At 34.4% G+C, this 17,605-nt stretch overlaps 1 protein-coding gene across 12 annotated transcripts in view; it reads right to left on the bottom strand.

Annotated features, from left to right (window-relative positions):
* Window positions 1-17,605, bottom strand: part of LOC111044329 (transcriptional activator protein Pur-beta) — a 40,248-nt gene that overhangs the window by 7,905 nt on the left and 14,738 nt on the right. For 4 of the 12 annotated variants that reach the window (XM_022329440.2, XM_039430251.1, XM_022329438.2 and 1 more), the window contains 4 exons: window positions 8,507-8,616; window positions 5,403-5,505; window positions 3,055-3,173; window positions 810-1,040 (listed from right to left, as the gene is read on the bottom strand). In XM_022329440.2, coding sequence (XP_022185132.1) covers window positions 810-1,040; window positions 3,055-3,173; window positions 5,403-5,505; window positions 8,507-8,616 — 563 coding nt within the window. Of the gene's footprint in view, window positions 1-809; window positions 1,041-3,054; window positions 3,174-5,393; window positions 5,506-8,506; window positions 8,617-9,733; window positions 9,843-15,877; window positions 16,357-17,605 lie in introns of those variants that run through there. The other 8 variants (XM_039430252.1, XM_022329439.2, XM_022329437.2 and 5 more) reach the window with 5 other exon arrangements.

Genomic DNA, 17,605 nt, shown 5'->3' on the forward strand with positions numbered 1-17,605 from the left:
AGGAAATAAATTCGAATTGAATTGGCATACGTTACTCAACAGAAAAACATGATTTTTATATAAACACGTTGTTTTGTTTCACACTCAATTGTTGATCCAATATGATATCGAATATGTATATCCAATGATCTACAGTCAATCTTTTCCCTTTTTCTACACTTGAAAACATACATTCTCTTCCACTGTTTTAGTTCAATATATTTGGGGTTGTTGGACTCCCTCCTGCTATTAATAAGCTGCACATCTATTTCTTATTTTTTACACTTTATTGAGTAAAGTGTAGAAAGTATTTTGGGTAAAGCTGAAACAATAAGGGCTGACCCCATTCACTTGAAACACGATATTATAGAAAAAATAGATATTAATTATAATAGAAACAAAGAACGTTACTTTACACAATTGGAAAATAATTAAAGTGTTAATAATGTAGCTACACTAAACTATTATATTATCATAATTTAAATTGCATCTAATCTTCAATCTGATAATATTAAGTCTTCATACTTCGTAAAATACATTGAATAGAATAAGTTTATCAATTCGATTCAATGTGAGTCAGTGTATAAGCCATAATATGAATTGTAAATCACATGGATATACGGGGTTTTCAAGATATTGGATTCGAAAGAGCTGCTCAATAAGTCCTTCTATTTGATAAGTCAATGCTACAGTAGTAAATTACACAACAATATAGCAGCTGATTCGAATAGTCAATGCTATAGTACAATGCGAATAGTCAACATTAGTACATTACAAGAAGGTGATTGTAATAGCAAATAGGTGGGGATTGTAATGTGTCGGGTAGATACCTCGGATATGCGCATATAGATGCCGCGGTTGTTCTGGCCGATGTCGAAGTAGAAGTTCTTGTTGTCGACTCGCATGTGCCGGCCGTCGGGCAGCTCGCCCTTGTAGCCGCCGTCGTCGGTGCCGAACTCCTCCAGTAGGTCGGTGAGTGCGTCGCGGAACTCAATCATGCCCTGCGCCGGAATCGCTATCTGCGACCGCGGACCGCCGCCTCGCGTTATCGTTTGCGACACCTGACAACCACACCACAACAGCTATCACATTCAATTCACCAAATACACAAAAATAATACAAAGTTGTGACAGTTGGACAAAAACAATAATTATTATTCTAAATAACTATCTTATTCTTATACGGCTAGTGGTGAAGATTACTTCTAGCATAAGTGAAACACTTGTTCGCCAATTAACAGCAAAACCGTTTTCTACCCTCACGACACAACTTTTTTAATGTCTCGAATGATTTTGCAGAGCTTTCAAATCTTGTAACCATTTCATTGAAGGATGCAGGAGTCGGTTTGGAGCCAGTTAGACAAACACTATTATTATTCTAAATAGCTATATCTACTAATCAATCAATCAAATCAATTTATTGCAGAAGGCACTTGAGATCGTCAAGAGTATTAATACTCTATATTATTATTATAGTCAAAATTCAATAACAGCAAATGAAAGATGATTCTATTGTAAATTTCAAGATCAAGTAATGTTTTTTAAAATAATGGGTTACCGAGATACATAGCTTTGAATATAGAAATTGGCCATTTTTGTGTATTGGAATATAGGCTTAAGTACACTATGCAATAAATTTTCCACTTTTTTGACCGAATTTGTCTTATGATGCAAGATTGTGGACCGCCTTGACGAGCCGAGAAAAGTGAAGTGTGATACGAATTGAAGTGATACGAAGTGAATCTGAGCATTGTGTCAAAAGTTCTAAGTGTTTGATATTTTGATCCTCAAGGTGTCCTTATGCACGCCTCTCCACTAGGAAATACTGAAATGAAGTGCATCTAATAGTTGGTGATGATGGTTGAAGCTGAAAATTAGGTGTTGTTCACAGTACAAGGAGCATTGTTGTCAGGTGTACCTGGAAATCTATATGAGATAGAGCGCTCTACCTGAGATTGTAGAGCACAAAAATACGCCCAGAGGGATTTTTAATTATACATCTAAATGGTAACAATCGGAAGATATTGTTGATCAAAAACTAAAATTCATCAGTATTGATTTTGTCTTCAAATTTTACTCATTTTTGAAAAATTATAAATCAGTACTCATTTAAGATCTAGAGAGTTCCGAATGATCTCATTTTATAATCTAAAAGAAAGCGAGAGCAAAGTTTTTTGTCAGATTACTGGATTCGCCAGAAATAGCTGAAAACTGGAAAATGAACCGAAAATACGAGATTTTTGGGCCACTCTGAATCTAGCACAAGGAAATTTTGCATTAAGAAATAATTGGTTCTGGGCTTCTCTCATATATCCAAATAATATATTAAAAAATTATAACTACAATATAAATTGCAAGCGCCAATGTATAATAGTGACTGGACTATTTGAAAAGGTTGCGAAACAGAGATTCTGTTGTCAGCATTGGTTTCTGCTATTCAACTAGCTTGCCAGGCTGCAATGATAAATGTCATTTGTCGAATGTGCTTTGTCATTTGCAAAAATTTTGGCTTGAATTCTTCTATTCTATTCTTGTCTCATTATGCTGAATCTAATGTTTTATTGAAGTTGTTAATATAAATAAGACTATGTCTTCAATGTTATTTTCTTCCAGTCATTGAGGCACAGGTACCCCATGTCCTCATTACTGCAAGTTGAAGTGTGAACCAACGATTTCTCTTGACCCGAGACTCAATTCAGAATTCAATTCAAGACTCATTTCAGAGAGACTCAATTCAGACTCAATTCATGGTTTGTATTCAAGTTCTGAAGGAAATAATACACAGAAAAATAAGTAAACAATTCAAGAAAAATTGAGGTGCTGGGTTCGATCCCCGCTCGGGCAAATAATTTTTGTATAAATAGAAGAGCTCATCAAAATTCCTTCTAGCTCTGATCTGATCTCTGTTGTTAAGCAGTCGCAGAAGACTTTGGAGTAGATCTAGATAATGTAAATTATTAATTATTTTAATGTATCCATTAGGCATTTGTACAATTTAATTTTTTGCCATCTTCAAGATATAAGTATACTTGATGAGGATAGTATCATTCAAAATTATTGCCAGTATAATACTTACTCTAAGAAATCTTCCACGTGCGTTTTCTTTAAGGTCGAGGTAATAGCGTCGGTTTTCTTTAATCATCATTTCTGATTTAAGTTTTCCATCGTCGGGGACATTTTCGGGGTTGGGTGGACCTAAAACAATAAACCAATTCTAATTCACAACATGTACAATACTGCACTCAATGATTTTCACAACGTACTACAATTGCTTAGTTGATGGAATTCAACATTTTTTGTGACGACTGCCAGTTTCTAAATTTATAGTAGCCAATATTGTAGAATCACTAGTCGCAAATTGCTGGGTAGTATAGTGGGTATGCAACCAGTCTTGAGAGTGTGACTGTATCGGGAACGCCCACCCCCCACAAGGCTGAGCTCTCAACACAGCGATAGACAGTCCCATACATAGTGGGCCTAGCTTGCTAAGCTCATATATGTGCCTAGATGCATTCTAGCGTACTTTACAGGAAAATTTACAAATAATGCACTTTCATAATTTGATAAGTCAGCAATGAGATAACATACATAATTGGTAAGATTGCTGGACATTAATCAGCTTCACGTAACGTTCAGTTAGTACTAAAAATGAACTTTTTTATGAAACAAACTTCGCAATCAACAGATTATTATTAATGGCAGTAATATGAGTTAATGTTTCTTCTCAAACTGCAAAAAAATTATGTAGATGCAAACTAAGATTTTCGAGTAAAATGACACTCTGCTAAGCATACTTGCTTGGTGCTCCTAGGTCACACCTCTTTAGCCAAGCCTTTTTACTCTGCCTCATCATTCATGTTCAACTTGGAAAATATTTTTGCAATTCAACAGTCGTGAGTAATATTAAATTAAACACTTATTCACTTATTGTTAGTTTTATTTCAATCAAGTATTAAGTTAAGCAAAGTAAGATAAAACATGCACACAGAACAACTCAAAAAGACTACCAATACAACATCAATTGAGCGTTTCCCAAACCGTGCAGCCTCAACACATTTTTAAAAGATAGAGGAATTTAACTGTTCAATTTGATAAATGATTCTAATTAGAAACATATGTGTAACCAAGCTGAAATTCAGACCCCAAAAACAACCGGGAGCGACCATAGTAGATGAAGATTGGTTTTATTATCCAATTTGAGAATTCTAATCGATATTCAATATAATGATGAGTATGTTTCTAATGCGTTCTAGCTAGTCTTATGCATTAATCACTGAGAGCTGATACTATATTACGGGACTACATCGAATATATTGGATAGATACTATAGTACGGGATAGTAAATTAAACCGGACTCTAGTCATGCACTACACCCATGTAAAATGTTTAATTGACCTTCAAGCAAGTTAGATTTCGATTGTTACAAAATTATCTCTTTGAAATGTTATTCAGGTACTTCATTTAATTCTTGACTTAATAAAGACTCAGGTCATAAGGTGTATAAGGACATCAGATATAAGGATATGGATATCAGTTTTACAGTGGAACTTGAATACAATAATGTGACAGCCAGTAAACGCACTGCAGTCTAATCATAACAAATAACTAATAATTGAAAAAGTATAAGAATATATCGATCATATTAGTCAATTTTTACTGAGAGGCTTTGATATTGAAATCTCTATTTAACCTTGAGTGGCTAAACTGGAGTTTTCAACTATGCAGTATAAATTCAAATTTCACTAGGAAATTAAAAGGTCTAGTCCAAAACTTTTCCCTCTCGAATTCTGATAAATATTAGTTGTTCTAAATCACGAGTCTTCCAATTTCATAACCTTCTCTCTGCCCGAATTTGAGTCAAAACATAGTGGAGAGACAAAGGTAAAATGTATGGGTGCGTACAGACTTGAGCGTCACGAACACGCGCATTTCACTTTTTATCAGCTGATGCTATGCTTGTTATTATTTGTACCTTACTGTTTCTGTACAAATTCAGATAATCAACTGATGAAAAGAGAAATGCACGTGTTCGTAGCACCCAAGCTGTACACACCTCATCAGAGAAGGTAGCTGAGAGAGTTCAAATAATGCACGTATCTAAAAGACTCTACTCCCTTCTACATTCTACCCTACCTTCGCCGCTCAACTATGTTCTGCCACATTTGAATGCATGCAATATTTACAAACTCTCGCTACACTGTCTTTTAGCTTCACTACCTCTTCTTAATCTCTTCTTTGCTCCACTATGTGGTGACCCATAGAAAGACAAATTTTATCACAATATTGAATAGGTCAAAATTTGGATGATAATTGAAAGCGTCATTGACTATTGCAAGCAAAGACTTTGAGGTTTGGTAAACGCTGCACTGTAGAACTAGCCTAGTGTTAGTAGTGTGAGTGAGGGGGGAAACCTACCCAACTTACCCAATGATGAATAGTATTCGCTAAACGTGGAGAGGTGGTCTCTGAACTCGGCGGCTGTCGACAGAGCCAGGAATATTTGACTTCGCCTTCCGTCGGCTCCAATCTGCAATCACAATACAATATTATAGCATTCATATTGCCTCAATAATCATCTGCTGCACTATTCTAAATTAGCCCGATTATGGTGAAAAAAGTTATATTCAAATATTTCTAGAAATTGTGACATTAAATTTATGATTGAAACGTTCATCATTCAGAGGAATCCAAAATTCTAGTTGAGTTTTTGGACTCAATTTGGTTGTTAATTAGGGAAATGATCCCAACATAACCTCTAGTTATCTTATAGACTATTTACACATAACCTCTATTTATAGACTGTGTATTTTAAGCAACAGTTTTAGGCAAACTAATGCTTGTATTTATTGTATATGAAAGAATAAATTTATTATTGTTAAAGTTTAATGCATAATCTACATGTGAAAATATTCAGCAATTATACTGATTTGTATAATTGATGATACAAAATGATTTATTGGCCGGGTTGAATTGTTCGAATTTAAAGTTGTAGCATAGCTATTGAAGAGACGGTGAATTGAAATAGAAAAAAGGATTTATCATATTCAATCAAAATTGTAGAAATTTTGCGCTTCATGTTAAATTTAAAATGTTTTAGATCTTGGAAATACGTTTGAAAACATCACTAGTAGGCTATCGAGTTGGATAAATCGTTTTCATAGAAGAACAATATTGTAATCAAATTGATCTCATTTCTGCCTGAAAAGTCATTCTTCAGTTTATTCTGTAAACTATTTAAATAAATAATACTTTTGCTACAGACTTATATTATTCAATCGATTCTTCAGCTAATATTAGCTGAAAGGAACATAACCAATTATTAACCCATCCTTATTATAACATAACCAATTTCTACCTTCACAACTATTGTTTAGCAAACATTAAGTTTATAGAGGTGAATTTTTAACTACCCTCTTCTTAGCCCCACCACCGTAACCCCGAAAATTAATAGGCTTAAAGATCACATAGAACAGCTGAAATAACTACAATAAATATATTTCAACTTAATAAATAACTTTACATTTCAAAATGAAATCGAGGTACTTCTGACACCACTGAGCTCCGTGAGTCACGTCACGGTCATTCAAACACTTCAAAATCAACTTTGTTAAAAAGTAAATGAATTAACTGGATGATTGCCAATCTGACAAAAAACACCCTAGGTCCCTAGTCTGTATGGTTCCCAGCATTTGAAATCACAGATACAGATAAAGACACCAAGTGTTTCAAATCTAATCACCATCCTAATTGCCGTTTTAGCAATTCACAGGAGTCGTAGGCCTCTGACAAATCATGTACCATAGCCCCATTACACAAATACTAGCTTTCAATATAGATAGGAAGCACCTTTCTTCCACTAAATTTAATTGCCTTCATACCAAAGTAAATCTTTCAATAAAATCCCATCAGTTACAAATAATAGATAATTATTTCAGTTACTAATACTGTAACTGTGGGAAGACAAAACTATAACCAAATATGTGACGGTGGGAAAGAAAACTATATGTAATTACGATAGAGAAAGACTGAAACTATAACCAACAGATTGGTTGGGTGTAAAAATAAAATCAAAGATGAACAATTTACTATATAATTTATGAAACTTTAACATATTATATTTACATTTAAAACAATCAAGATTACTGGTTCAAAAAGGAAATACATTTTTGAAGAATGATATGAAATTTATTATAACAAAAATCAAGATTTCTGATTATAATAATCAATAATAAGGGCTACTCGCTTGCTGATCTGTAGTCGTTCAGGTTTTAGAATAAAACAAATTATTATTTAAAATTATGGGTCTGGAAAAAAATGTACAATGAACTATTATCTCAACTTTACCTTGAAATTGACCCTTGACTTTGTCCTCAAAGGTCCGGTTAAAACCAATCCCGACGTTAAATATATATATATATATATATATACAATCACATTTTACAACAATGTAATCTATTCTGTATAAAATTTCATGTCCCTTGAATGGAATTTGAACATTAATTCTAAAAAATCTAGAAAGAAAATTGAAATTTGGGCTTCGAGGTGCACGATTTTGATATTTTTAGAATCTATGTGCAAAATTTGGAGATCTGAATCATTACCGTTTTTCCGGTATGCAATCCACAAGTTAACATGTTTTGAAGCGAACAAAGACAACCCTACTCTCTTTTATTATAATATAGAAAAACTGCAGTCTGCTCGGTTGAGGAAGGAGACTCAGTCTCCGAAATTTCCCCCATTTCTAATGTAAGTTTTCAATCTATTTATATCTTGTGTCTCCTGTTTTAATTTATAATATATAAACTAAAAGAAGCTGTTTGAATCAAAGCACTACACAACACACCTTTTTCCTTACAAAATCCAAATCTTGAAAATACAATTATGCAGGTTTAAACAGCCCGAACTGAGACAACTATTAATAGAATTTTCAAGACAGAATCCTTCAGGTAAGCAATGCCTTAACTATACTTCACAAAACGGTTTAAAAGAATATGGGCCCCTGAAGAAAAATTCAAAATCTATTTATGTGAAAAAAAACATGCAACCTTGACTCACAGACCAAAAGCTCCTTGTACAGCATGGAACTCAAAATCATAATATTGCCTTCACGAAACGTGATAAAATACACGTTTCATCTTTACACATTGGAGATCAACTCGCTTTATCAATTACATTAAATAATTAGATCCGCGACTAGATTTCCAACTAACAAAATAATATTTCAATAAAATTGAATGGGTTTTGATGTCATGTATGACAATACAAAAAAAAATATTCAAGGAAGTGTTTTGTTGTGATTGGTCGAGAGCAATTGTATTATCGCAGTATTGCAGATTCCTAGTTTTCAAATTTTCACCCTCTAGTATGGCAAACGTTTGAATTTAGACGGTTATTCAACCTCATCTATATAATTTATAGTTAAAATAAAACATAACAAAATGCCAAATCGACAAGCCAGCACTGTGAAGCGTGTTTGGGAATTAAACAGTTTTCAAACTAAAATTAGAATTAGTCTGCTTGCTACTCACTTCAGCTACTTTGATAAATCGTCCTCTCCTATTTTGTTTGACGTCTAGGTAAAATCGTTTCGACTGAATTTGTAACATTTTTGTCGCCAACTCCTGCTCCACTGGCTGCCCTGTAACAAACAAATACTATTTTTAGTAAAAATATAAAAAATAGATAAATTGCAAAACTAAACTTTACAGAAAATACTGTCAGTCTAAATGTCAACAAAAGTTGAAGATCAGACAATGAATAAAGGAAAACTGGATGTTTTCCTATCATTTTTTATAGACAAGAAAGTTGATAATTATTTATCCCTGCAATATTGATGAACTGCAGTAATTAGCGATTGCTACACTCAATACCTCAAATAGAATTGAATAAAATAGAATTGTTCGAAAAAAAATTATTAAAACACAATTAGGCTACTGTTAATAAAATCTTGAAAATATTTTTCAAATTAAAAAAAAATAATAACGCCAAAGTAATTAATCTACTTTATTATTTATTTATTCCATCACTTGTCCATTTATTCATTTCCTCCAAATACTATTTTAAAGCAATACAACACTTACAAACTTTCTTTGCTTCAATTCACCTAAATCTAATAATCAAATCATTGAAAATACGTAAAATTGGTACCATCGACTTGGTTATTATTATTAACTAACAATATCAGCATATATTTCACAATGATCAATAAATTTGTGTATAGACTAACTCAAAAACCACTCATTACATAATCATTTCATGGAGTACTGTATGAACTCTGGCCAGCATGACTAGTTAACATTAAAAAAAACTTTATTTATTCTAAGAAACTTCCATCTAAAGACCACACTATTTATTACCTCTCATTTTTACTATGACATAAAATAAGATCCATACCCAATTTATTACAAAAGAGATGGGTACAAATTATTAGTGAAACATATTAAGAACATAACCTTTGAACTTTCATGTCAAATTTTCATACAGAACTGCTTCAGGATAAAAGGAATGTTGTTTACTTTATAAATTGTTAATTATTTGTGAATTAATGAATAAGATTCATTAGAATCCATAAGGCTTGACTGAAATAATTGATCTTTAAAATAGCCGGCTTGTTAATATCAGACCGATCACAACAATAATATTTGTAAGCCAGGAAATAATGTACATTTTCAATAACAAATTCATAGACTTTTCTATATCTTGAAGTTTTAGAATAAGACTAATCCAACGATAGTGTAACTGTTATTAAAACTCACCCATTTTTAAGCAGGCTACCACACTTAGATAAGAACAAACGACACAGAAATCAGCACACAGACTGAATGAAAACGACTCAACACACCAATAATGAGAGATGAGTGATGAACAAGAGAGAGAATTACATAACTTGTAAACATATGAGTGAAAGAGACAACCAACATAGAGATGAATATTATCAGCTGATGCTCTACAAGCAAGCAGTTCACTAGTTTAACCTTGTGTATAAAAGTCTTTGATAAGATAATACATTTTTCATTTTTAATCCTCAACAAAAAAAATGAGAATAATTAAAATTAGAACTAGATATAAATATATAAATCGATACATCCGATAACAAGAGTACATAGTAACATACATTTTGTAGGGAAGATTCATTTTGTGGAGATTATTAAATTCTCTTTTAAAAAACCATATGTTTCGCAGTTGATCTTTTGGTCAATTCAATTTGAATGAAACATGAAATAATTCTTCACCTTCTGCTGAAATAGACGGGCACTTAGACCAGATATATAGAATTCTATATCAGGTCTGAGGACAGGCATAACGATTTTGAATAATAATATTCAAAATGTATGAATTCAGGGCTACTTACTAAGGGCTATTTATAAAATGGAATTATAGTACCCTTTAAAATTGAAAAAATATTAAGAAAAAAGAATACAAATTGTAAGTTACATTACAATTTGTATGATCTTGTTTTTTAATATTTTTTAAATACAAAGGGTACTATAATTCTATTTTATAAAAAATATTCAAATTTGTCATAAATAAGGAAAAACACAAACTTCTAGTTTTATTCATAGTTTTAAAGACCTATAGTTGAAAAATATTTAAGAAACTATCAAAAACTCTGAGTTAGTATGATTATATTCCTTCAAAATGACAGATTATTGCTACAGCCTAATTAGGCCTACGTTACTGTTTTATTATTTATTGTATAAATTCATAGTTACTGTACAAGTGCAAGACTGTAATATACATTGACTAGGCCTACTGGATTAAATTGAATTAGATATATTTGATGAAATTATACTTTCAAGTATGTTTTTCCACTATAATAGGAAAACTAGAACTTACACAATAATGTGGAATATTCAGTAAGTGGCACTTTAAAAAAATTTATCCATATTTACATTTGTTTTACATAGTTAACATAATCTTTAACATTGCTGTACTCCATGATGTAAAGTTCTATGGTAAAATTGTTTAGTTTGCATAAATCTTTGAGACAACCAGCACTTATACCATCTTCATCCCATCAAGTCTGTTCCCATCTACGGAACTTTATTATTTGAAGCATGGCCTTGCTCTTATCCCTTGTAAAGGGTCAGAAGGGGGAAGGAGAAAGAGGGAGTTAAAACCTTCCATGGATCTAAATTTAGCCTGCGCCACACACACACACACCTCTTCTTCACCCACAACTAGCTGAATCAAAGGAGATAGTGAGGTGGTGGAGGGGGGCGCCGCACTATGTACGAGAAATCTGCTCTACCATCACCTAATTAATGGTTTTCAACCCAACTGGAATGGTAGTTGCACGAGGTGGAACCCCCATGAGGGCCTCACCACCAACAAAAGCAATAATATGCGAGCTAAACTTACTGTGATCTGTGATTCGATAATACATTTTTTGACAGAATTTGTGTAATCTATAAGCCAACTCTATAACATTTGAAACTAGGTTAAACCATAGAGAACATACATTTAGATGATGCTATATTTTCTCTATGGCTAAGCACCAATTGCTTTGTTCTAACTCGCCATCGCCTTATCCAATACAGTACCTACTTTCCAATCCAAATTCAAGGTAATAAGTTTCAACAAAATAAAAATATATAATATAAGCAATAAAATAAGGTTCAACAAATCGCCAGCATATCGAGATACCATTCAATCTCACTAATTTTTCATTTTTGACTCAACGATGTTTTTCTTTCAAATTACAAGTCACACCTCCACATATAGGACCTATGATTGGGCGCTAACCGCATGTAGTAAATTGACCCTATATAACGGCCTCAGTAGCAGTCATTACTAATTACTATACCTTGCAGCTTCAACTTCTATGTTCTTGTATTGTCTTTGTCAATGTTTTCTCACATAATTATACTGTATCTATTTGATTGTCTTGCGTTTTCTTCATTACTTATTACTTTCCCTTGAAATTTCCTGTTTTTATAAAAAATATAGTCTTTGTCAATGTTTTCTCTTGTGTTGTTACATATTATAGCCTACTGTATCTATTAGGTTGCCTTGAGCTTTTTTCTAGAAATGTTATACAGTATGTTGACAGGGTCATTGACTCCCATACCAGATAGAATAAAGCGGCTACAACTTTGAACAAAGCAAATAGCGCTTCGCGCTGTCATATACAATAGTTCAATTAGGTATTATTTGAAAAAGAACGTAGCTCGACAATCTGTACGTAAACAGTACAGTGGAACGACAAATAGTTAGCAAAAGTGAACTAGTTCAGAAGATTGAACGACGAGCGGGGACTGGTGTAGGGTGTATTGATCGCACGTTGTTGCGAGGTCAACGACCGACCCCGTCTCGTTCCCCCATTCCGCGGTCCCCGTTCCATTCCCCGACCTTACTGCACGCCACGAGCCCTGACTGAGCCAGCAACTAGTAGAGGCAGAGCAGAGCCAGCGCACAGCCAGAGCCCGGCCTGTGACCTTGAGACTGCCGTCGCTTCCCCACCACCCGCAGTGGGTGGAACGGAGTGTTCCAACATCCCCCACATACTTCATGTCATAACAGCAATCACCCCTTTTATTTCATTGTAAAATTGGTTACATGGAGCATAACCTACATTCGGACTGTGCATAAATTAGGCGTGGATCAGATTTGGGTTCAAAGCCTGTTGTACCTTCCAGGTTCCAGCACAGAACTAACCTACTGTTTACTTAGTCTATGCTTCCAGTTACTAGTTACTTAAACAGTACAGTATAAGTACCACAGATAAGGGAAAATCCTTTTTTTGCTTTGTCTCTTCTTGTACTGAAAAATTGTTGAATACATAATTAGAATAAGGGATGGCAAATTTACCACTCACAATTAAGCGCCGGCATGAAGGGATAGAGGAAAGATTTTTCGAATACTGTAATAATATTCGTTGTGTAGTCAATATGAAATGAATGTACTTTGATTGGTTTGAGTTATTATATTCCCTACTTTTCATATCACTTGGAATAGTTTCTGTTTAGAATATGATACCTCTGACAGTCGATGAAATAGCTAATTTCGATGAAATAAAACTTTGACATTCTCACAAGGTTAATCAAGTACCAACCCGAGCCAAGATTGATCTTCCATTTAAAAAACAAGCTTCCTATATTTTAATTCCATATGCAGCTAGATTTAAATTTTCACAAAAATAAAAAAAAGTGTATTGAATGTATAAAAAACAGGGGAAGATAAAAACTTCCATCTCTAAACCAGTAGACAATTTTTCATTCCTAAACTATTTGAATATAAATGGTTTTCTCATATTTGACAAATATTTCTACATCCGTACGCCAATCAAATAGATAAATATGATTTACACCCTAAACAAAGACCGAAAAGTGAACTCTCAAACTTTGTCAACAATCATGTGAAGAGTGAGATGATGGCAAAATTGAAACGTTTAATTAGCTGATGAATATACAACACAACAGCGCAGGCTTGGGTTGGGTGAGCCTACCAGCCTACCACACTACCACTTGATCAGTAGTTTCAGGTAGGCTAGGTCGGCTGTAGGGGGGGTTTGGGGCCCCCCTTCAACACGAGGGACAACCTATTACGCATTGGAGCAGCAGCCCCCCCCTTCATCAACCAACTTGTGCTGACAAAATTACAGGCGCACGCATAGGGGAGTCCGTGTCTGGACCCCCTTTGGGGCACCCCTTCCCATCAAGGGATGTCACGCCGGCGCTTTGCAGTGCCCCCTTAACCAACCTACCCCTTCCACCCCCTCAACACGATAAGCCCCTGACCTAACCTCCATATCTCGGTGCGTCAACGCGCACTCATTTCTTCCACTGATTACAGATGGAGAAATCATCGTTATTGGATGTTTGAGTTGTACCAAGGAGATCAATCTTGATCCAAGTAGACAACAATACCAAATGATCAGCTGATTGGTCTCAGTTGGTGCACTCAGCATGTAATGTTATCAATTTCAAGCCCAATTCACACAGAAGTGGCTGGCATATGGCGCTTACTTTTGTCACTTCTACCCCTCTCCTGTATAAATATATTATGGTCTAATGCAAACAGAGGAGCCTTGGCGTCACGTCTCTTCTGTTTGCACTGGGCCATATATTCATATAGAATTTAAAAAGGTTCACGTCACAGCTGTGCCATATGCCACATATGTGTGAATTTGGCTTTAGATCTCCCAGTCTTCGAAATCCAAGTCCTTTTATAGTTTCATTTGAATAAATTTGAAATACTGTTGTGCTACAAATAAAATATCAAAACATATTAATTAAAATCCTACTTTCTTACTGAAATATATCATTTTTCAAAAATCAGGCAATACATTTGGGGGAAATAAATATCAATTACGACAAATTATGACTATATAGTTCGTACCCGTGCTTCACAACGGATTTTCGCAAAATAGTTATAGGAGGTAATAATATCCCATTATTTATTTATTGGATAGAGTGAACAATACAGTAGTCGGAAAATAAAAAACCCCAAACTTCTTCAATTTCCTAATTTTGTCTTAAATTGTCCAAATATCATGTAGATGTGATATATTATTATTAGTATGTGTCAATCAGTGTCAGAGACGAATAAAACAATAACGGCATCTTTTCTCTATGTATGTGTGTTTTCAAGTTACCGTACAAACATTTTTTGTTTGGATACATACAGTATCAAGTAACTGAAAACTAAAAAGTTGCCGTATAAATTTTCAAGTCACTTTAGGGACTATAAATAATCAATTTTGGGAAATCCAAGAACATTGAAGTTGTGGATACATGGTGCATAAATAATATTTGAGTAACCTATCACTGAAATTTGGTATTTCAAATCATTATATATATTTCTTTGGGGCACAAATTGTGTAATTCCATAATCCCTCTTATGGTACTGTATTTAGATAGTTTGAGTTTGGAAACGTAGTAGTTCTACCTCATAATTATAGTTCAACTTGGAAATTTTTTATCGGTGAATTGGTTTGTCGGGCAACTGGTGATGTCGGTGAATTGCTGGTCACACATTATGCCACTATAAAGATAACTACCTCGGTCACTGGCACTTGATGTCTGGCAATACAGATTCAAGGTCTACAGACATTTGTAATTAGATCAGGCAAATTGACTGCATTATCTGAATGAGGCAAATTCAGATCCATTTTATTGAGTTGGTTTGAATTGGAATACAAACCTTTTTTACTCTTGTTTTTCAAAAATTAGTGTAACAGGAAGGAGGAAATCCTAACCCTTTGCAGGTATATACTTCGGTTGTTCTTTTACACCATCAAGTTAGAAATCATGAATAATTAATATCCTCCATCCAACAAAAAATATTAATGACAGAATTTGCCTCACTTGAATAGATTTTTAACCAATCACACTTAAATCCTGTAATAATTCATTATATGAAGTACTATTAAATCAGTTTGAAGAATTCATGAAATCTATAAATAAAAATTATTTCAGACAGACAGGCCACAAGAATTCTATATGAATGTACAGTTCATTTCATGAGTTCTTAACATTGATTTGACTCGAGTTTACGACGTTCAATTCTAAAATCGTAGGCACAAAATACAAATTCTTCAGCAGGCATTGACCAAAATGACCTTATTTTTTGTCGAAATCCGCACATTCAATTCCATACACAAGTTGTTTGAAAAACACATCAAACTGTGTTCTTATTATGATAAAAAAATATGTGTTTTTCTTACTGATGTAATTGTGTTGTAATTTTTCTTTATTTGCTTTTCCAGCTGCAAGACCAAGACAGTATCATTTTTGCACAAAGACAATATTGTACAGTACAGATGCATATGGTCTCGTCATCACCATAAGCTGGAACTGAGCATTCAATCGAATAATCAATTTTACTCTATCTTCAGACTTCTTATCGTCAAACAAAATTCTCAACATATTTTTTGTTTTAGAATGAATGAAGAGTACCTGTAGGCGACGACATATCGCTGCGAAAGACACGACTTCGAAACATCTCTTGTGCATCCTCCTCCTTCTTCTCCTCTGCCTCCCCCTCCTCCCACCACCTGCGTCCCCCAACGGCTTCCGTGATGACGTCACACGACTCCTCAGCCACCGTGCACCAGCTGTTCACCCTATCCTACCCTACAGCACTATGCTATCTCGGCAGCATTTTCACAGCCACCACTTCCGCGAATCGTCCGTCAATTTTCAAAACTTTATTTCTGCTCACGCTCCACTACAACTGAGACACCTAAACCACTGATACTCTTTTCTAGTTTTCCACTACATCTTATGACACACTGCACCTGCACACAGGCTGTTTCTACTTCCCCGACCTACAACACAGCTGATAACTGGGGAAGCTTCACACCACTACTACTCCTCACCGTCTTCTCACAACGGGGAGAAGCAGCCACACGACACGACCCACCACACAAAGATTTCACATTTAACATCAACCTAGTTCCATCAGTCGACGCTGGGGCACGCCACTCTGGTAATCGATGGTCGCGCTGCTAACGCTATCTAGCGTCAACACTACCAAACTATCAAATATTTGGTAAAATTAATATCGAAGTAGGTATCGATAATATCATTATCATATTATGGTGTGTGGTCGACATTTTTTGCTACAGGCCATCTGGCTCAGAAGATGGGTGGTAAAAAAATGAAATAACAAACGTTTTTGTGGAATTTCTGTGGAAAATCTCTTAAATGGAAATTTTTTCAGTCAATAAATAGAGAGTCAAGTGATAAAACATAAAACTGTTTCACTCAGGACAGATAATATTGGCAGAAGATTACAAACGTTTAGTAATTATTCGTTAATGCCAATTTAAACAACTATAAATACCCCAAATTGTTTCATTTTCTTATAAAACATCGATATCGATGTTTTTCCACAGTATCGATATCTACTGTGAAGCAGCGCTCCTAGAGGACAAGACAGGAACCACATCAAAATCAAACACTGTACTTCACCCAAGAGATCACACACACCAGCCGTCAACAGTAGTTTAAATTTTCAACAGCTAATCATCACACTCTGTATGCACAACTGGGTAGAACATGGTAGACTAGACACAACTGAGGGTGGCTTGTAACACAGTGAAGGGGGAACAATGCAAATTATGGCTCATCGAGATGATGTAAATCATGGCTAAGCTAGGAAGGTCCTTATCACACAAATAACATGCTCATTAATTATTCATTATAATTACAGAGTTCCAGACAACTTTTATGGTTGCAGAACCATGTCTCACCAGTTCCTATCATCACGATTTTTATTAGATATGGCAGTTTGGAGTATTCAATACGTCAAGACTGAATTCTTCAAACTTATTGGACTAATTAGTATTTTTTTTCTCACGATACATGAGCCATGCACTACTTATCAATTTATTCAACTCCCTTCCGATGACTTCTATATTCCCAGATAGAGATAAAGAAGGCGTAAAAAATGAATTAAATAATTTATCCATTTTCAGGGGTTTTACAATGTTTCTGTTACTTTTTAAAGCACCAATTGCATGAATTGATGTTGAGAAATTTAGTATTCTTAAAAAACTTATTTACAAATCATTACTAAAATAATATTTAGAGTTAAAAGAATCTGACAAACCAACAACAAAAGGAGTTGAAGAGAAAATTCAATTGTCATGAATAAAACGACTGGCCTTGTAGATTTCGTAG

Source organism: Nilaparvata lugens, chromosome 6 (assembly GCF_014356525.2).
Source record: "Nilaparvata lugens isolate BPH chromosome 6, ASM1435652v1, whole genome shotgun sequence".
Classification (NCBI taxonomy): Eukaryota; Metazoa; Arthropoda; class Insecta; order Hemiptera; family Delphacidae; genus Nilaparvata; species Nilaparvata lugens.